This window comes from Prunus persica, chromosome G2, assembly GCF_000346465.2.
Source record: "Prunus persica cultivar Lovell chromosome G2, Prunus_persica_NCBIv2, whole genome shotgun sequence".
NCBI classification, from domain to species: Eukaryota; Viridiplantae; Streptophyta; class Magnoliopsida; order Rosales; family Rosaceae; genus Prunus; species Prunus persica.
In genome coordinates this window covers 27,513,339-27,535,801 of record NC_034010.1, presented here as the reverse complement: position 1 = coordinate 27,535,801, position 22,463 = coordinate 27,513,339, and the positions used below count along the sequence as shown (strand labels likewise).

Here is a 22,463-nt window from a genome sequence, read left to right as displayed (position 1 = left end):
TATTGCCTTGGGGAAACACCAGCACCAACTCCCCTCACCCTGCCTGGATGCTCGGGGCCCAAAGCCATGGTCAGCACATCATTGCTGCCATCTACTCTGACTTTGCCTTCCGAGACTTGTTTCTGCAATTCATCCTAAAACAAAGATAAACAAAAAAACACACGACGGTTATTTATGTACAAACGACGTATTATATAATTTCACACGACGCAATAACGTATAAACCGACGTTATTATAACTTATCACGACGGTAGTTATACCGACGTGGTTATTTATTTAAAACGACGAAATGAATAAACAACCGACGTCTTATGCTATAATTAAAGATAACAGAGTAGTGATTCCTATTTAGACCGTTAACGACGTTTTTAAAAAATTTTCGACGTGGTAATATCCTTCACACGACGCGAAAATGAACCACCGACGTCTTATGCTATAATTACAGAAAACATAGTAGTGATTCCTATTTAGACCTTTAACGACGTTTTTAAAAACTTTTCGACGTGGTAATATCATTCACACGACGAAAAATATAACATACGACGTAATAAGAATAATTCACAGTTTAATAAAAATTTAAAACAGAGTGAGTAGGCTTACAATTAATTTTGCCTTCTCTGCCACCTTTGGATCAGGGATGTTACCATGTTTGTCCTGTCTAGCTCTCTTCCATAAGGTAGATCGATCAATTTCTACCCCAGGCATGGTTTCCTCCAATTGATCCTCCAATCCAGCATATCCTTTTCGAGACAATCGATGATTGTACTCGAGTTTCTCCCTAATCTGTGCATGTTGAGAATGCACAGACTCAAAATCTTTGGATAGCCTTGAAGCTACAAAGGCATCCCATTGTGCTTTCTCTATGAATTTATATGTTTCAGGGGGTTGGCTTAATTTCTCCCTGTCATTGGTGTATGGAAGGATATAATGCCTCGTTAGTGTAGACTTGAAATCCTTCCATTTTTTGGCAGCAGAAGATAAAACAGAGGTCTTGCCCCCTTGGCCTACGACAAAAGCCATGTCAACTGCTTCCCAAATCTGCTCCTTTATATCCTTTGGGATTTGGGACCATTTCTTGTCCACAAGTGGGATCCTGGAGCATGCCAAGACACCAATATACGACTGCATCTCAATATGTGCTTGGCCAACACCTTTCCCCCTTTTATTGTACTCAACAATTGGCCTCAGTTTCTGAAGCTTTCTCTTCACAACACGAGGCATTGTGCTCATACCTCGACCAGTCTTTGAATCATCAGAGATTGTTGTCTGGCTGGTTGGTTCTGTCTCAGCAGATGATGAAGCAAACTTCATCTTCTTCGAAGACTTCATCTCCTTCGAAGACTTGTCTTGGGGAGCTACCACTCCAAGCTTCTTGGAGCCAGAATCCTTAGTTTGTTGTTGAGAAACCATTTTAACAGACAAAACTGCAAGTGAAAATATTTCAGGAAAACATTAAGAACACAAACGACGGTATTAAAAAAATACGACGTATGATATGATTTTAGACGACGCAATGAAATAATCTCAGACGTAATAAATGTTTAAAACCATTATTTATATAACGTCGTGGTATATATGTTCACACGACGTCAATAGTAATACACCGTCGTGGTAAACTATTATTTATATAACGTCGTGGTATTTATGTTCATACGACGTCAATAGTAATACACCGTCGTGGTATTAACATTCACACGACGTAAAACAATAAGATATTTTGTCGTCTATATTAGATACCAACCCTAGTTTCTTTTTCTTTATATTTTATCAAATAAGGGAAAAACAAAAACCATTGTTCAGCGAAATCAAACCTGCAATTAAACAAGCATATAAAAAAAGACTATTATTTTAAAAACAACTTTGTCAATTTTCAGACGACGCTAGAACAACTGACGAACCGTCGTGGTCTACCGTCGTCTTATTTAGTTGATGTAGTTGTCTTCAAAGTTGGAAACTTTCTCTCTTTGTCTGTATATTTTATCAAACTTGGAAAGAAGTAAAATGATTTTGGCCAGAAAAAAGGTAAAAAGATTTTTCAAACAAAAAACGTATGAGCATGCAAAACAATAACCAAAATAGTGAAAATGAAAGCTTACCTTTTGCGTGCAATGAAAGCAAGAGGAAGATGATCGATGTTTAAGTTCAGAGACGACGAAGAAGACGAGAGGAAGACGATGAGAAACTCTGACAATGCTCTGACAAGGAAAAAAGACTAAAAGGTTTCTCTGGGAGATTGAAATTTTTAATCGGGTTTGGAAACAGTGCATGTGTAAGTCGAAAAGTTGCTTACATATAAAACCATTTCAAAAAAATAATACGGCGGTTACATTTAACTACGTCGTTTTTAACTAAAACGACGCAATATTTTTCATTCGACGTGGAATCATTTAATTTAACGTCGCTAGGTTTAATATAACCGACGTGGATTTTAATTTTTAAATTATGAATAGAATTTTTTTTCCCGTGACCTTTCAGTTTATTTTTCAATTACAGTGCGTTATAAATAGAGTTTTTTTTCCGGAGGAAATTTAAAACGAAGGAAATTAATATTCTGCAATATGTAAAGTTTCTTTTTTGGATGACAGATTTAAATAAAATAAGAATATAAAAATAACAAATGTGTAAGTCAAGTAGACGAAAAGTTGCTTACATATAAAACCATTTCAAAAAAATAATACGGCGGTTACATATAACTACGACGTATAAATTACAAAATACGACGGTACATTTAACTTCGGACGTGGTAAATAAATACGACAGTAGTTTGTAGGTACCGTCGTAGTAAACTCAAAAATTAAAGTACATAAGTAATAACTCGCGTCATGGTATATTATTTAACACGTCATTTTTATTAATTTACCGACGTGGATTTCTGTAATATACGTCGATCATACCGACGTTGATTTTACAATTTAAACGGCGGTTTTTTTGTAAGGACCGCCGTTGGTTTTAAAAATTTATTCTATAAATTTGTCGCTTTCATTCATTTTCGGTTTACATTTAAGGTTCCAAGTTCTTCCTCTCTCAGTCTCTCATGTCTCAAAGACAATAATTTGGATGTTTTCTCAAAGAGAAATTGAGCTTACTCGCATCAAATATATGTCCACAAGAAGAAGCTTGTCAACTAGCCTTCTCACTTCCTTGATCAAGCCTGATAGGACACTTAGTGCTTCTGAATACTCCTTGCTTTCCATCAAAAGAGATGCAAGCCTGGCCTCCACTCGCTGTCGAAGGAAAGTTCGCTTCTCAGGGAAATCTGAAGATCAGATGTGCCTGATCCTCTGCTTGATTTTCTTGCCTAAGAAGATCGTCGGATTTATTGTGATAGCCTCTTCCTTTATCCGTAGAGCTTCAGAAGAAGAAGATGGGTTTCAAGAATGCGATAAAGAATAGAAATGGCTTCAGATGGCCTCTAAAGCATGAGTAATTGAATCAGTAGTTTCTGGGAGATATGATGAAGACATTGTCAATGCTTTGAACTACACAAGTCCTGCAGAAAGATATGTTAAAGAAACTGAAACAACGGCGGTTTTCTGTTCTACCGTCGTCTTTTCTCGTCGTCTATATTAAGTTACGATGGCGGTAGATTTATAATTACCGACGTAGATTATTTTGTTAAACGTCGTTAAGTGTACTACAACCGACGTGGATTTTAATTTTAAATTATAAATAGAGTTTTTTTTCCCGTATTCTTTCAGTTTTAGTTTTCAATTCCAAAGCGTGATAAATAGATTTTTCTTTCCCGAGGAAATTTAAAATGAGGGAAATTAATGTTCTAGAATTTGTAAACTAACACGACGCAATATTTGCAAATCTGTGTCATCTGTTAAGATTATGATGTGGAACAGAGTTCCATCTAGTAAGATTTCGTAACCCTTGGGATCTCAGACAAAACTGATTATGTCGGCGGTGTTCTATTTAAACCGTCGTGGTTATTTCAATTCTTGTCATTAAGTAGATCTACCGACGTAGGATAAGAAAATCAAAGAAAAAAATTGTTAACAAAAATTCTTATTAAGACGACCGTTAAAATTAAAGGTACGACGTATAAAATGAATAAATACGACGATAAATTTTATTGTACGATTTAAAGATACCGTCGTAGAACTATACGAGAATGACGTCGATATATTTATATTTTCCGTCGTTGTAAATTAATTTAATACGGCAATATTTTGTATTTTAAAGCCGTGGATTTGTTTGTAATTATACGGCGTCTTATACGAAAACCTCGTCGTGTTATTTTATGAGTAAAAACGGCAGTTTTTATTGAAATCGTCGTCTTTACTTTCTACGTCGGTCGATTCATAACTTCTGCCGTTCTTTGTTGGCATTGATTTTACACTGCGGAAATCTGTTTCAAATAGACGTCGGTTGTTTAATTATGTACGTCGTTGTTTTTGAACAGCCATTTGAAACTCCATTTTTTAGTTGTCTAAGGTTGTATTACACGACGGTGTTTTTAGAACCGTCGTCTTTTTATAAACCACGACGGTGTTCACTTAGACCGTCGTTGTTTTCTGGTCGTCTTTTTCACTTTTTGTAGTAGTGTAGTTTGCTTCGGATTGCGATTTCGCGGAAGTGGATCAAGGCCAAGAGTGATGCACCGAGCATTATTGTGGATTAGGGCAGAAGGTGATGCACCGAGCATTGTTCTCAACGCATGGAGAGGAGATGAAAGACTGTTGGACGAAATGGAACTTGCTTGAGGAGGTCAAGAGGCTATTTTTCGAAATTGTAATAAAATGACTCATTATCTTGCGAGAGTTTAAATAGATGGAAAATTCAAACTTGGACAAGCTTAAATAGTATAATATGTAATAATGACGATACATCCTTTTTACCCGATCCCAACCCTAATCTCGTAACCGAGAGCTTGGGCATTTTGGTAACTTTCTATAACTTTGTCTTCGAATAAATTATCCGAACTATCCCACATAAAATAGAAGAGGTTAATTAAATTACTTTTAATCACTACATGCCGGCTCTCAATTTAATTCAACCAATATGGAATTAGATTCAAACAATCCAATCCCCGTTCCCATCCAGCTATAAGAGGTATAGTTAATCATAAGTTGGCGTATTAGTGCATGGAAATTTATTACAATTTTAGACGGTTTGGTTATGCGGAGAAACCACATACAATTTGAGAGCAAGAAACAAGTCCTAGTAGCTCATTTGCTGAGATGTCAAAAGATGACACTTCCTGCTGTCTTCACTGATACGTTGCATCCTCTCGAGCAATATATATGGCTTCTGATTACATCTAGAAGCTGAGAGGTGGAGCCTACCACTTATTTTTGGGGCTGGAGTGGGACCCTGTATTCGTCAAGATAATGAGTGGGACCCTGTACACGTCAAGAAGATGAGTGGGACCCTTTTATACCTCAAGAACCACGTTCATAGAGAAGAAAACGACACTGTTTTTCTCAGCGTCCAAGAGCATAGAGTGATCAAGCGGAAGAGCCAGCGGAGTAAAAACTGAAGCGCATGCATATTAACACGTGGTGAATTGATAAGTAAAGTAAAGGAACGTATATAATGACAAAGTTTTTAAGCTTCTGCATGTGATGCTGCTGACCTCTCTCTCTTTTGTCTTTGCCTACGTCAAGCATGCGTTTCTTTCATTGTTTGTTGATAAAACGTCGAAACCACCAAACTAACTCCTATTGACCTCACTCGTAATTTTGCTATTTCAGGCCCCTAAAAAAGTTGTTATTTATTTTTCAGATAGAAAAAATAATTTCATGTAATTTCACAAAAGAATTATGGTTTTATTATCAAATCTAATTTTCTTAATTCTAATCTTGATTCCTTATTAAAAACCTGAAAATCTGAAACTAATCACTTATTGAATGTGCAATTAAGTGAAGCTTGGATAATTGTGATGTAAATGGCTTTCTTTCTTCCATCAAGTTTAGAAATCGACCTAAATCATCTCTTGTGGAAAGTAAGTTACTTGACAGGAAAGATATCTTCTTGTGAAGATTTTCTAGCAAACACTAGTTTGTTTGTTCCAAGGCACCGTTACCTATGAGTCATTTTCTTGGCATGCAAGTAATAAATTGCCAGCCTTAAATAAGCTTATCGCTAGATGCTAATTAAAGAAGAAAAGAACAAACTGGAGTCTAATATGTCTTAACTACATGGACACCAGTAGTTATCTAAACAAATCTATATTAATTCAGTCATAATTATCGAGCTTAAAAAAGATAATCGAGTGTGCACATTCTTGTGTTTCAATTTCACCACACCACCTTTTTTCTTGGTGATTTACCACACCAAATCTTGTTTCCAATTTTCCCACGTAATTTGATTTTGCCTAACTGGGAAGTCTATCAACTATAAACAAATCCTGGGCGTCCAATTGGTTGAATCTCTGAGTCCCAACGACTCGAGGCAACCAGGTAAGCTTTTACCTGGCTGTTCAAAATCACAGGGAGACTTGAATTGAAAATCCAGATTAGCTGTCCCGATTAGAGTTTTGAATATTTTGATCTCCCAAATTAGAGAGCTAAAATTGGATTTTGACCAGCATCAACAGAAAAGCTGGAAAAAGGTGCTCTTCTTTTTTACTTTTTATTTTTTATTTTTGGGTTAAAAGATAAAATTAGTAGCTAGGACCAGGGACGCGTACCGACTTTCCAGAGAGACGCATTATATCATCGCGTAAGACCAGCTTCACACAGAACTGCATACTACTGCCACGTGGAAGTCACCCATTGCAGTAAAAAAGCATCAAAGATGTTTCAATTCTAATCCAACGGCTTACAATCCGGTTGACTCACCACTGAACCAATCCCAACCTTTCAATGACTTTCCCTAAATCCAATTAGTAAAAAGATTTATATTTTTTTAGTGAGCTTAGTGGTGAAGGGAAAAAAGGAGAAAATGTTACACAAACTTGGGTACGTGTGTTTGATTGTTATAGACTTATTATAGAAAAGGAAACTAAAAGCCCCATAAATACTCCAACACCTTCCTTTGCACGAAACAGAAAAATTAAGGTTAATTCTTCTCTTCTTTCTTCTATCCCTAACAAATTAATCCACAAATCAATATATCAAGCAAAACCCATCATCTTCCATCTTCATAGTTTTCGTTTAAAAGATTTGTGTTGATCATAGATTAAAGCGAAAAGGGTTGTTATATTACCAAACATGGTGAAGGAATCAATGAGAAAGTGTTCGCATTGCGGGCACAACGGGCATAACTCTAGGACGTGCAACAACAATGGCCATGGCCATGGGCAAAATAAAGGGGTTTGCTTGAAGCTTTTTGGCGTAAACATTATGGAGAAAGAAGATGATTCGATGAAGAAGAGTTACAGCATGGGCAATCTGCAGGCGGCAGGCAATGCAGACCACAACAACAACGTTGTTACAATTGATCACGATGCCGGCTATCTCTCCGACGGCCTCATTCACAACAAGAAACACAAAGCCGCCCATGAGAGAAAAAAAGGTGCATACGATAAATATTTAATAACCAATTTGTTATATCAATTTTCAAGTGATTAATTTATGCGTCTAGGCTTTCTTCTTGTTGCTGTTTGATGAATTGTGTCATGTGTTGGAGAATGCATGTTTCTTTCGATGTTTGTTTCTTTGTATAAGCTTTGTTATAAACTTTTGTTCAAAATAATAGTACTTCGTAACATCTTGCAGTTGTTAATTAAATTAATACTGCAGCAGATGACATAACGATGCTCTTCAAATTGGTTTTCAGAGCTTATGATAACTAAGTGAAATTTTAAACCAATCCATAATGAAGTAGAATCATTAATGAGCCTTGCTAATGGGTGCTAATGAACTTCTTAATTAACATTGATGGCTACAAAATATATAAGAGCTTTGCATATAGATTCTTCTTCAGGTTTGGTTTTGGCTGAATTTGAATAAATATATGTACTCAGGGAGGCCGTGGACCGAGGAAGAGCACCGGGTGTTTCTAGCTGGTTTGAAGAAGCTTGGGAAAGGAGATTGGAGAGGAATAGCAAGAAATTTTGTCACCACCAGAACCCCAACTCAGGTTGCTAGTCATGCACAAAAATATTTCCTCAGGCAAGCTACATATGATAAGAGAAAACGCAGATCAAGCCTCTTTGACATGCAATTTAAAGAACTCTCTGTAATTCTCTCTCTCTCTCTGCCTCTTTCTCACAGATCAATCCTCTATGCATTTTCATTTTGGTTTCAAGTTCTAAACATCTTAATTAGTTAATATAAATGACTTATACTAGATGGACCTGCAGGATCAGGGTCATCAAGATTCTCCAATTTCACCAACAAGAACAGCTACAGAAACTTCATCAGAGGTAAGCCCATCAATTGTGTCATCAAAGCTCATTTCAAGATGAGGCTAGAACCTAATTGTAATGGCTGCTTGTGGTGCAGGGTAGCAGCTCTAAAGTTCTGCCACAGAAGATTAATACAGCTAATAGCTCACCACCTAAGGTAAATCCACCAGCTTATATATCGTTAACCTTAAAAACATTAACTTATAAACATGATTTACATTAATGACTTTTGATAATCTTACAGGCAAGCGTTCCGTCTCAGATTCTAAACCGATTTCCACATCTATGTTTGGATAGCCCCCCAGCTGCTCCGGTGTCTCCACCTTGTAATGTTCCAAATTACCCTGCCGTCTCATACATGGTAATTCATTAACATTCTTTTTCCCATTTTGAAGGGAACTGTTCTGAATAATAGCTTTCGAATTGTAAAGAAAAGTTATGTGATTTTAGTTGCTGTTTCTTATGGCTATGTGTTGTTTGCTTCCATTTGAAGTTTTAGTACCAGAATCATTTATGATGATGATTTTGCTAATGTTTGGACAGATGGGAATTCCTGAAAATGTCCCATACACCCCAATGATGCACTTTGCCAGACCAAGCTACCACTATATGATCAAAACACATGGTAACTTTGCTACTTGTGCACCTGTTATTTCTCACCCTTCTGGAATTCCATCACCAAGGTCTCTTCCAAGCAGTCCATCTATGGCCGGCCGTATCGGTATGAGCTCACCGGCTGAAAAAGATGCTCTAGAGCTTAAAATTGGGCAGCCTCAACCTTCTCAAGGAGCCAATTTGTCTTCCCCTACTTCTGGTGCCATCAGAGTGACATAGAAAATGATATATGTTACAGCTGATTCTTTTTGCAATTTTGATTTTTCAAGCTGAGAGGTAGAAGTATCACGAGAATAATCAATTAAGTCGGTTCATTTTCATGGAAGAGGTGTACAATTGTATAATGCGGAAGAAGTTTTCCAAGTGTCCCACAGCTGATGGTAAAATGAGATAGATAGCTTGATTGATGCATTACATAACAAGCATGGCTGGGCTGGCTTGTGTGTATCCTGCTGAATTGTTCTGTATAATGTTTGGGACAATGCCATACAATTCAACTTTTTTTTCCTTTCCAACTTCTCGACTTTTTTTATCTCCACTTTTCCTTCTTTAACTTGCATTTACGAAAGCGCTTTCTACCAAGGTTTTCTTTTTTGGTATGTTCAAAAGGAGAATCGAGTTTCATTCTACCAAGGTTAACTCGATGGAATAGTAGCTTTACCAAATTATGGTGTGTCAATTCGAATTTCAACTGAGAAATACCACTAAATTAAAAGTTCGTTAGTGAAAACAAATTTATTTATGATAAATTGATAATTTGAAAGAAAGAGCCAGCTTATAGAGAGAGGTGGGGTGGAAGTGACTTTATGAAATAGATGGGACAAAATTGTCCTATGGACTGGTCTATGCTCCGATCCAGTAATTTAATCCTAGGAACGCATGGTTAAAGAGCTAATTTGGTTAGCTGCAGAGACATTGAAGACAAATAGCATCTGCAGCAGTCGACTATTTCAGGATTCTATAACAAATTGGCCACTTGCCATATAATAACATTTGAAACGTACAAATTTCCTTTAAGCATCCACATGAAACAATTTAGCAAGTCACTTTAAACAGAAGAAAACAGAGAAATAAAAAATGTAGCTGAGTAGCAGACATCATTTGTACATACCAGTTAAAAGACTAAAAAGAATGGAATTTGTTTTGTTTGTCACTTTATAAGACATACTGACGAGCAAAGTCATTATATATGGTTTCACAAGGCACGAATGGTCCCCTACAGCTTAGACAAGAATGAAGTGAAGCCTTCTCCTACGTGCATGCACTCATGCCACAGAAGACGAGTAATAGAATCGACTAAGAGGAGCAGCAGCCAGATTTCTGGTTGACAGGTTGTCCTCGGATCTGCACTGTCGGTGGCCTTGCATTGTTCATTGGTTGACTTGCCATCCTGCATTCGGTCATGAAAGAAATGAGTGAACTACTGAAGAGGCCAAATTATAAACTTGCAAAGCTGGAGAGCTTTAGAACAAAAATGCACCCTTTCTTTTTTAGAAGAATAGTATCAGAATTTACTTCAACTCAAAGATGCAGAAAACCTAAGCATGGCTATTTTTCAAAAGAATCCTGTCCCTCGTTCAACCTTTTCTCTTATTACATTACTAGGGTAAAGAAAACACACAACATATACAAAAGTACCTATTCTTGATTTCAGCAGCCATTGCCATGAAGGCTTGCTCCACATTAGTAGCATTTTTTGCACTAGTCTCCATGAAAGGGATCCCAATCTCATCCGCAAATGCCTTTTAACAAACCAATGACGATAGGGAAGAGTCATTATATAAATATTGAATACTTCAACAGACAAAAAATATGGTAGCATGAACTAAGGGAAGGTTTTTTTCACCTTAGCTGTTTCATAAGACACAACTTTGTTAGCAGTGAGGTCAGCCTTGTTGCCAACAAGAAGCTTGTTTACATTCTCACTAGCATAACGATCAATTTCATTTAACCACTGCTTAACATTGTTGAAGCTCTCTTGGTCTGTCACATCATAAACTATCTGCCACATGCACCAACATTAATAAATAGAATCCACATTACAAGACTTCAAGGAAAAACCATGACCACAATAATGAAACAAAAAGGAAAAACTTACTATAATTCCATGTGCCCCACGGTAGTAGCTACTAGTAATTGTCCTAAAACGTTCTTGTCCAGCAGTGTCCCACTACATTTCCAGGAGGAAAAAGGAAAAAGGAAAATATGACAAATAAGTCTTTATAGCTCATTGACTAAATAACATTTCATATGTGCTACAAGAATATTGTGAACATGCACTAGAACTAAATTTAAGCCTAATGATGAGACCCTATGTGTTCCATTGACACAGTACAGCTTCATAACCAAGGTCAACCAACCAAATGCAAACACACCGCAAAAAACCTCACGAAATAAGAAATTCTACTAAAGTAGTTGAATGTGTTACATCAGACAGTTGCAAAATAAGCACGTGAAGAAAGAAAAAGGGAAAAGAAAAAATGAACCAACAACACTTTGGCATCAACAGTTCAGATACGTAAGCAATAGGTATTCCTCAACTACTGAATGGCTTTAATGCCCACGCACTACCATGTTTGAGAGAGAGAGAAAGAGAGAGAGACTCACAATTTGAAGTTTAATGGTCTTCCCATCCTGCTCAACTGTGCGAATTTTCTACAGGTAAAGAACAAGAAAAGTAATTAGGAGTCGTCCTTTCTATAACACCACTTTGACCCAGAAAATAGAGCTTACAAAATCAACTCCGATTGTGCTAATATAGCTGTCCAGATATGAATCATCCTGTATCATACACAGATAAAATAGTCAGCCCTGAGGAATTGTACAAGTAATCAATATAAATAATATTTCCATGGGAGACAACATAAACACCTGCCTAAGATGAAACATCAGATAATAGGTATTACACGACAAAAACGAATCATGCATATGTTATTTAATTGCATTCGTCGATTTGAAGTAAATCAATACTCGATTTTTTTAATTTTTTAGATAAGGAATCAGCATTTTTGACAATAATGGATAGAAATTACAAGTTTCTCTTCTAAAAACTTCTGTTTATTTTCATTTGGTTCCTTGAAGCCTTTCTTATCATTTACATCAATGAATTTCCCAATTTTGAATTACCCATAAACATCGAAGAGCAAAATAACTGCTAGATTCCCCAAATATCTAACTTTAGTATAAAGCAAAACATTGTATTTCCTTTTCGGCAAGAAACAAACGCATGAGCACAGTAAGGAATTATCACTAATCAGTTAACTATAATGGGAGAGGCAAGTAATGGACACAATGAATCGGACAAAAAAATCCAAAACAAACTTTAACACGCACTACAATTTCCATATACGAATAAAGGTCTAAGTGGTCAAAGTATCATCAACTTACAGCAAACCTCAGAAGGAGACATGATTTGCCGACCCCAGAGTCTCCAATCAGTAAAAGTTTAAACAAGTAATCACTGCAGAAGAGAACATTTGAACATAATCATTCATTTGCAATACTTTAAATCTGAATTCAACAGGTTTAGTAGCAAACCAAAACTTAAGTTATTTGGTTGAGCCAAAAATTACATTACATTTAGCAAATTGCATTGACTAAGCCCATGAACTAACTGAACATCAAGATCTCAAACCAAAGTTTAGTTGACCCATTAACCTCAAGAACACGATCCAAGCTAAAATTTAAGATATCAAAATAAATCAATTACGCTGCTTTCGGTTTCAGTGATCACAATTGAAGTATAAGGCACAAGGAAATGAAAGTAACTGGAAATCTATCCTATTGGGTTTCAATTTCTTCAGTTTCTTATGTCAACAAACAGAATTTCAACAAAATCGATAATTTTTTTTAAAAAAGGAAACACAAATTGACCACACACCCATTACAATTTAGCCCTAAATCATCACGGATCTAAAGAATAATTGTTGTAAGGACGAAAAAAAACAAATGCTTTAGGAGAATCCAAAGGAAAACAGCAGGAAAAATAACCACTTTTATTTTTGATTTTTTATTTATGGCATAAATATATTCAGATGCAAAGAGGGGCAAAAGTTATTGGAAACAAAGGGAAAAGGGAAAAGAGATCGGAGGCTTACTATTCAGGATTCATGACTGTGACTGCGAGTGGTTGATCTACGAAGAACTCGACCGGGATTGGACCGGTCCAGCCAGAACACAATCTAGACCAGCTTTGATTCTCTGGAGGGAAAGCTTTGGAGAAGGCAAGTGGAAGAGAAGAAGAGGAGAGAGAGAGAGAGAGAGAACAAAAAGGAGAACTGGAAAAACAGGTATGACGAAGCGATGATGAAACTGAAAAGTTCGGATTATATAAAGGTAAAACGTTTCTAATGAAAAACACGAAAAAATTTGGAGCCAAATAACGCTTTTACCGTTTTACATTTGGGCCTGCGGCCGGGCATGGGCCAGGATCCTCTCGTCGGCCCGTTAAGTGTAATATTGTCAATCAGCAGGAGGCCCACATGTATTCGCGATCTGACCAAAAAAAAACTTTAAATGTAATCGGTTGTATAGATATGAATACGAACCCTACTGAGTTTATGACGCAAAATTTTTTGTTGTTGGAGCAGATGCTTCTAAATCACGCGATTATTTACAATCACTGATAAGGCATATTATTTTGTGTGATGAAAACAAAAAAAACTAAGAGCTAAGTCTTAAATCTTAAGTTTTAAAATAGCGACCATACCTTTAAAAGTAATTAATGATGTTGGGATTAAAAAAAATTATAGAAAAAAAACTACAAGAAGAACATAAGAAATGACTGCCAAAGTTTAGGCTAGAAAGATTTGCTGAACCGAAAATAGGAACAATTTTACTATCTAAATTAAATTAATGTGTTATGTTGTTGGTGAATAAAATGAGTGGAGTACTTTCATAATCTTGAGATTGTGAACAATTTTTCCTCTATACTTTCCAGCTTACCATACTTCTCTGAATGTTTACTCTTCTTATTTGTAAAGATGTCTATATATTATTACTATATTATGTAGCATGCGGGATATGGTTAATTATTTTTCATTGCACAAACCTATTGCTTGGTTTATTTGGGGTGTTAGTTGGATTGGCTCAGGTATTTAGTGTGCTTCCAAGCGCGTGTGTGAGTTTCCTCCCTCTCATTTCCTAATTTTGAACAAAAAAAAAGGAGAAAGGAGTTCTTATAATCCAATCCAAAATTATACAAACAATATTCTTCTAGACCAGGAGGTGTTGGTTTAAGGAATTGCTAACATGGCGAGGATCACCTTTTATACACAATGGTTAAGGCAGTGAACTCATCCCCTTGTATATAATTTCGAATTCCTCTTTTTTCGTAGATTAGATCAATTTAGACTATTACTTGTATTTAAAAAAATAGCAAATGGCAGGTTAATGTAAGAGAGTGAACCAAAAAATGCTCCAATATACTTCCAAATCATGTACATTATACCAAAACACCAGTACAATGAGAGCAGTATTAGCATTTGAGGAGAACAATACATCAGTCCTGATCTCTTGGACCACAGGAGTCCAAGAGATTGTGGTCACCCACCATTAGATATTAATCTAATGGTTCAAAAAAGTTTCTTAAAAGGAGTGCAAGATTGAGTGAACCGTTGAATTTACATCCAACGGTAAATGACCACAAATCTCTTAGACTCCTGTGGTCCAAGAGATCAGGACTGAACAATACGTACAGGAGGAAAATATATAAACCACAAGTTTTTTTTTCTTTTCTTATTTATTAATTTTAATTCTCCCAACGTCCACAGAAATTTAAGCCATCACACATGCATCGATGATCATCTAAATCTAATTCACTTTAATTTATGTTTGATTTGCTTTGTTGTTGTTGATATTGTCGTTGTTGTTTGATCCAAGTCCAGTCCCAAGTCCATCATGGGCAGACCGCCTGTTTGAGTCCCGTCACTATCATTCTCAATCTCCCCCTCTAACGTCAGTCCTTCAATTCTTGCTGCTATTGGATCCGTTTTAATCCGCACGTCTATCTCTGCGCATTACATATACACCAACAAAATATATACATTTGTAAGAAAAATAAAATATATTAATGCAAATTTATAAACAATCTGTATCATCTTATACTACATCGTGGTCTAAAATAGTACAAATGGTTTTATTTTTTATGATTAATTACCTGGATTTGAGAAGAACCAAAGAACAAAGGCGCATAGAAGAAGCACAATGGGGATGACATGCACGGCATTCTCAGCGAACTTAACACGAGACCTTTCCTTCTTGGCCAGCTCTGCTATGGGATCGTACACCGGCAGCTGATCACCGCCTTGATCAAACGACACTGACACCCGTAGCCCCGACGGCCCCTTCCCAGCTGACGGGGAGGAGTTTGGGTGCATGAAGTACTCATCCGCCCGGCTCCAGCTTGCCGATCTGTGCATCTTCTAATTTTCTTGGAATATTAGTGTGTATTAAATTAAATTATTTTATGATTTATAGCTAGTACGTGACAATTAAGACACTTGAATTGATGTATATCGGTAATGAGAATGATGATCAGAACTGAGTGAAGGAAGCATATAATATTGAGCAAGGGGGTTTGAAAGGTTGTGTATGTGTTTGTTGGATGTTGATTGGAGTATAAAGTGTGAAGTGAGAGAGAGAGAGAGAGAGAGAGAGAGAGAGAGAGAGAGCAAAAGAAATACCGAGGTCAAGGAAAACGGCTAAGATTTTGGATCAGAACTAGTTTTTTGGATCATTATTTTGACTCTGCAATAAATATTCTCATGTCCTTTCTATTAATTCCACATGCACATCCATTCCACATAGATATGGTGGACCTTGTAGCAGTAACCAATGTAATTAAAAACTAAAATGCACTTTATTTGGATATATGCTCCCTCAATTTCAGCACCTCTTTATACCCAATTTAGATGTAGGATCAGTTAAGTACGTCAAATTTTGCATCGTAATTACCGATTATGTTATATACCTTATATCACTAATCTTAATCTAAGCTGCTAACTTTGCCCTTCAGTCTGCTTACCCTTCTCCGAGATAATTAGAGACTCTTAATTTGGTCCAAAAAAAAAAAAAACTACGAAGTAGTCTTTTCCAAAAACTGAGAAAATAACTAAAATCAACAGACAAAAAAGAGCACTCACTATAGAGCTAGATTAAGGCTTGAAATTGTTATTTTTCTATATTTTGAGTGTGTTAATGAAGCTCTTCCCCTCTTTTAGATCATTGGTGGAGGGAAAATTCAGAAAATCTTTGAAGCTGCTCTCTTTGTACCTCCCAGGATGCTCCTCATCCACAAGCTCTTTGGCAGCTCCCATCTTCTCATCCAATCCCAAACTATGCAGACTTGCAATGGAGATTCTTGTCCTCTCACGGATCAATGTGGTCCTTTGCACAACGCTCTTGTACAACCCATTGCTTAGCACCTCAAAATGGTCACCCCCATGGACTTGTAGGGCACCATGAAGTTGGGGGACTTGTTTCCAGGCTCCTTCCTCAGCGTGCATGATTTCGAGCCCCGGACAGCTCTGAAGGACAATGGTTAAGCAGCTATATTCTGAATGAGGAGGCAACCCTAGTGCAATTTCAGGATTTGGGCATGGTGGGTAACAGTTGACTGTAATGACTTGCAACCCATCTTCCAGTTTGTTGCTCATGTAGGTTGGGCCTATCCCCAAGCTCTCAGTGATGGCTTCCGTTATCTCAAAGCTTAGTTTCTTCACTTCTTTGCAATACTTTCCCATGGTTTCCCTAGAGATATTCATGTACTAATCAATAAAGATTTGTGATGAGAACAAATTACACATTAATAAAAAATAAACTTGTGCAACAATGTTAATAACTGAGGTGGTCGAGTATATGCCAACTCTTTTACAATAACTGATCACGTGATAAAGTGACTGTGAGAACTTACAACAACTTCCCCGCTCTCCCCTTTCTCTGTTCTGTAGAAATGGAATCTCATCTAGTATAGTAGGGCTAATCAGAAGTTTAACTATGGCGATTGGAAGAGGCACAACCTCAATTCAAGTCAAGCAGCAGAACCAGCCCAAGAGCTATTACCAGATTTCATCTCAAATCGAGCTGCAGTTCTTCTTTCCGGGTGGATTTCACTTTTTCAATTCCGTCACTCTTATCTACGATAGCAGCAAACTCCACTTCTGAAACAAGAGAAAAGATCATATCGGCAATAGCAAGAATCAAAAGATTGAGAAGGAGGTGGAATATGCAAGCAACCTTTGTTTTGGATCCGGAGATTGAGATGATGCCTAATGGCTCTAGTCAGCTGCTTCTTACCCTCCAGTTCCCCACCCCCCGAGTCCTTTTGATGGATGCGGGATCTAGCAAGAGTTATACCCAAGAAAAGCCATCAACATCTAGATGTAATCTAAAAAGTTGCTCAAGACCTAGTCCCATTCTTTATAATTGTCTTTCTCGTACTGTTACACATCCTCCCAAAAATTTCTTTAGATGATCCTAGATTCATATGAATAAAGCATTCAAAGATTGAAAGTCAATTGATGACGCATCGGTAAAAGAACAAATCGAGTACAAAGATGAAAGCTACATTGGAAACGATTATCTGTTCTTGTTTGCCATGCTTGTCAGCGCTAGACTATGCTCCATGACGGTTGATATTTATGAGGATCATTGGATATATATGTATACTAGCTGGTGAGTGACCATGTTTTATTGAAATATTTTAATGTGAGGCCTCCAGATTGCCAAAAATCAAGAGCGGCAACTGCCCAAGGATTTACCAAAAAGTCTGACAAAAATAAGACAAGACAACAATTTAGCTAAAGACCATGCTCTTAAATCAGATGCATTGCTAGTTATATAGTTGGCTACGTACTTATGTTTATTTTAATTCTCTCTTCTTTTTGGGTTTTTTTTTTTTTGTTTTGTTTCTTTTGGAAATACAAAGAAAATATAAGAGATTAAAATATAAGGGTATATACCTATAGTTAGATGGATTGTCAGGCCAGGTATTGATCCAATCTGCCAAGGGGTGAGCATAATGCTTGAGAAACACCCCCCAAAATTGAATCTTATCAGTTCCATCCTTGAAGCTTGTCCCATACCTCACTGGCTTGTGAACATCATCAGACATGAACTTGGCCTTCTCAGAACCTGGCAACTTGAAAATTTCCGAGGCCGAAGCAAGAGCCTCATCTAACACCGATTGACAGATTCCATGGTTGACAATCTGTTTGCATGTTATATATATATGCATGGTTAGGTTATGAACGGAACATGAATATCATCTAACCAAAAGAAAATTATAGAGATTAAGCTACCTTGAAAGAATCCTAGTTGACGACAAGCTGTTCTGATTTCTTGGATAACTATTGCTCGTTCATGAGAACCTTGTTTCAATTTGCCAAAATCAATAATGGGGACATTGGCGACGTCTGGAGTCAAACTTGGACGATGTGAAGTTGGAATTACATAGCACTCGGGTACATATGACAAGCCCCTCTCTTGTGCACTCTTCCCGATTGAAAATGAGCTTGAACAACTTTTATCATCATCCTTAAAGTTGCCTCAGCTAGCTAGCAAACTATAGAATTCAAACAGAAGCAGAGAATGAAAAGGTTCATATCTTGTAACACACAAAGGGAACAAGATAATGGTTTGATGCAAAAAAAAATATGAAAGGAGGGAGGGGTTTATATAGTAGAGTTTTTATACTAGCTGCACTTTGTATATGGGCCTTTTGATTTGTCATAAATCTAGCTAGCTGAAATCTTTGTGCACAAAACTATCAAATCAAAAGCAGGTCCAAAAGCACTTTCTTAATGTTTAATTAATTGCTTTTTCATGTAAATCTAGAGAGTTCCATGGGGCTACAAAACAAAGGAAATAAACTAGACATTTGATATATGTGAAGAATAAATGTTGGGGAAATTGGAAACTGCTGGGGAAACTAGTTAAAGTATGAATTTGGCAGATAGTGGAAAATGAATCAGGTCAAATCCTCCTTGTATTTGGCCATGCAGGTGGGCGAGCTCCATCCACTGTCCCTCAATTTCAGGTTTTGGTGCGGCTGTTTTTGCTTGTACAACTGTAATGTAATACCAAGATTTCAATGCCACTGGCCTTTTCCCCCATTAAATTCTGCTAGACTTGACTGGATAAGAACAGAAAAGGAGAACATATACAACCACATTCCCCATAACATGATCTTTCTCAAGGTCTCCTTATAGTACTATGTAATGATCTGTCTTAACCTTAATTTTGAGAAAAAAGGAAGTATAGGATTGTACTAATGGAATATATGTAATAGATTCCTGTCTTAACCTTATATGTGTTTTATTCCTTGCTGCTAGCAATAGCTTGGCTTCACACCTGAGCTAGCTAGATTTCTTCTCGCTTCTAAAGAAATCCTGCACAACAGCAGTTCATCATTGAATGCAATCCTTAATTGGAAAATATGTACAGAACACGGATGTATAATTGGAAAATACGTGAATTTTTAAGAGCATTTTAAACGTGTACAAAACATAGATGTACAATTGGAAAATACATACATACGTGTATAATAAATATTAACCGTGTAAGTGCTAAATTCTTTATACAATTAATAACTTTGGGAAAATAAAAAATTAAAAAGGGACAATAGAGATTCGGATAATGGCCTAATAGTAATGGGTAATGCTATAACCTACTCTTATCAATAAAAAAAAATTGGGGAAAATTTAAAAGAAAAAAAGGATACCAGTATATCTACATATATACATAGAGAGAGAGTATAGCCGCTCGGCTATACTTATTATAAAAATTAAACCAAAAACCCTGTAAAGCCGTGCGGCTATACTAATTTTCTAAAAAAAGGGAAAAAAATTCACGTATAGCCGATTAATGAAAAAACAAAAGAGAGAAGCAGCATGGTGCCTAGTTACCATCGTGTACAGCCGAGTGGCTATACGTTTATTTAAAAAATAAAAACCCACAAAGCGACTTAGTTGCCCACGTGTCAAAAGAGTATGGCCGCACGGCTATACTGTTAGTAAAAAAAACCGGGTATAGCCGCGCGGCTATACTATTTTTGGGAAAAAAAAGGGGTCGCCTAGCGATTAAGTGCCCGAGTGTTAAAACAAGTGTAGCCGAACGGCTGTACGATTTTTTAAAAAAATTAAAAAATCGAGTATAGCCGGACGGCTAGACTATTTACGAAAAAACAAAACAGAGTCGTACGCCCGTTCGACGGTTCGATGTGATCGAACGAGAGAGAAGAAAGAGATGAGATCGACGGCAGGAGAAAAAGCTAGGGTTTCTCAGTCCTCGCTCGCTCCTCTCAAATGGCAACAAGCAAGGGAGTTTGGGAGTGATGGAAGCTCACACGCTTTCAACTCTGATCCCATTTTACCACAACCCCACCAATTCCTTGCCTTTTTTTTGTCTGGTAAGCCTTTCAATTCTCTATTTTCCCATTTCATTTCTTTGGATTTAGACGGCATATAAATAGCGAGAATTTCATAAACCAAAAAGAAAATTTTGATTCTGACATATTGGGATAGTTGGAACTCGGAAGGCATCAATCAGTAGATTTGAAAGAAAAAAACTTTAATCTTCTAGCAAAATATAACCCAACCATTGATTACACATGTTTGGAATTTGAAGCAGCCGGAAAAACCGATTCTCACAATGATAGAAATCAGAGAAGAACATTCTGTTTCTTTATAAATAAACATTGTTGGGAGAGAAAAGAAAGGTTTTTTTTTGTGTATTGAATGTATAATTATATATGCCAATGTGTATAAAATTTTGTGGCAGGAATGGGGTGTATCCGGTTGAAACCGAAATACCGGGGCCAATCTTTTCTTTGTGCAAGTCAGGTATGATAATAGAGTAAAGCTCCATGGCTAATGGTTAAAGCTCACTTTTTTGGTATGTAATCATAATTCTATGTAGGAAAGTAAGTTTAAGGAGTATGCCAATGTGTATAAAATTTTGTCTGGTTATGCGTTTTTAGTGTCTCGTGGTAGAATTGTAAATTTAAGGACTTGTAGGAATTCAGTAATTGATTTTTTAATCTGTCAATGTAGTTTGGAGGGAGTTGCTCTGGGGAGCTTTTGCTGGGCCATTTGTGGCAGGGATGGGGTGTATCGGGTTGAAACCGAAATACTGGGGCCAATCTTTTCCTCAACCCCAAACACTAAGTAACATCCATGGCTAATGGTTAAAGCTCACTTTTTTGGTATGTAATCATGTGGATGTCATTTAACTTCATAGAAATTCAATGTAGGAAAGTAAGTTTTCAAGCATTGGATATGGCATTTTATTTTCTTGGTAAAGTCTTTCCATAGCTTAGTTTTGAAGCCTGGTATCAAATATACGGTATTCCCTCCTCCTGCTTCCCTCTTCTCTCTATTTTACATTATGATTGGGATCAGGTAATTAAGAGTCATGAAGACCGTTGACCTCTTTGGGTCAATGATGTGCCTTCCACATAGTTAGCTTGATTTTTTATTGTTCCAATCCCTAGTTGGATTTTATTGTACTTAGTGTTTGGGGTTGAGGATGTTCACAGGATTTTAGAGGACATCTCGTTCATCCCCTTTCTAACTCTTTTGTCATAAATAAAATCCATATTTGTTACCCAAAAAAAACAAAGGAAAAAAGGGCTTACTTTGAGGTTACTAGTACTACTCAACCCTGACCGAAAGGCAGGCATATGCACTCATATGACTTATGATCATATTATTGCATAATTGTGGATTTCTTTCTCATTCATTAGGCAGATAGTGGTCATCACTGCAATGGATGTAGCTTTTGCTGGTCTAATGGTATATAGAATAGTGATAGTTTGTATGTCTCACTCTTTTACATCATTTGCTTTGTACCACTGGGAAAATAGGATTGCAGCTCCAAATAACTAAACTTGATTCAAATAGGATTGCGACTCTTAACATGCATTCACCACACTAGCTTATTGTTTTATTTTGTCCCAACAAGGAAACTTCAGACATACCGTCTTTTGATCATTGATGAATCATAGGCAGTTAGGATTTTGGCCTCTAAATGATTTAGTTGTCATTACTCTGTTGCTCTTTCCTTAATAATCTATGGTTCTTATTTCTTCAAAATTATGATCACTATGCAGGTTATGATGAGGGCTTGAATATTTGACTGAGTAGGGGAAGAAAAAATTCTTATGCAACTTCAAGTATCATTTAGTGCATATCTCCCCACTCCCCTCAATGGGATCAAAACAAGATGTCAGGTCCCCTGATCAACCTTGAGGTATCAGTTCTGTTTTGTGGTTAATTTTATTATCATTAGTTTCAAGTAACTTTCAGTTGTCAGTGTGGGACAAAAAGCTTTTGCTGTATAATGTGCTGCTAGTGTACTTACTGTTACCTGAACAAGGCTCTACGAGCGAGCAGTTGTGCACAGGCACAAACATCATTTATCTTTCGTATCGTTTAGGGGTTTTTACAATCCTATTGCTGTTTTATCAATGACCCTTTGACTAGCATTTTGGTTCAATGTTGTCACATAACAGAGTCTTGGGGACAAAATTGAGGGCTATTGTCTGAAAAT

At 36.8% G+C, this 22,463-nt stretch overlaps 4 protein-coding genes across 4 annotated transcripts; 1 reads left to right on the top strand and 3 right to left on the bottom strand.

Annotated features, from left to right (window-relative positions):
- Positions 7,162–9,134, top strand: LOC18785361 (probable transcription factor At5g61620). The gene is made up of 6 exons (XM_020556412.1): positions 7,162–7,465; positions 7,917–8,131; positions 8,256–8,318; positions 8,398–8,457; positions 8,545–8,661; positions 8,844–9,134. Exons 1-6 carry the CDS (start codon positions 7,162–7,164, stop codon positions 9,132–9,134), a joined length of 1,050 nt encoding a protein of 349 aa, XP_020412001.1.
- Positions 9,872–13,226, bottom strand: LOC18786677 (GTP-binding protein YPTM2). Its single transcript, XM_020558166.1, has 8 exons — positions 13,013–13,226; positions 12,303–12,375; positions 11,649–11,696; positions 11,523–11,570; positions 11,014–11,085; positions 10,762–10,917; positions 10,554–10,657; positions 9,872–10,305 (listed from the first exon to the last, which is right to left on the bottom strand). The coding sequence occupies exons 1-8, from the start codon at positions 13,024–13,026 to the stop codon at positions 10,212–10,214; spliced, it is 609 nt and encodes a 202-aa protein (XP_020413755.1). The 5' UTR covers positions 13,027–13,226; the 3' UTR covers positions 9,872–10,211.
- LOC18785744 lies at positions 14,732–15,334 on the bottom strand. The gene is made up of 2 exons (XM_007220066.1): positions 15,073–15,334; positions 14,732–14,925 (listed from the first exon to the last, which is right to left on the bottom strand). Exons 1-2 carry the CDS (start codon positions 15,332–15,334, stop codon positions 14,732–14,734), a joined length of 456 nt encoding a protein of 151 aa, XP_007220128.1.
- LOC18787031 (protein DOWNY MILDEW RESISTANCE 6) lies at positions 15,493–19,028 on the bottom strand. The gene is made up of 4 exons (XM_020557449.1): positions 18,996–19,028; positions 18,219–18,449; positions 17,876–18,126; positions 15,493–16,664 (listed from the first exon to the last, which is right to left on the bottom strand). The coding sequence occupies exons 1-4, from the start codon at positions 19,026–19,028 to the stop codon at positions 16,094–16,096; spliced, it is 1,086 nt and encodes a 361-aa protein (XP_020413038.1). The 3' UTR covers positions 15,493–16,093.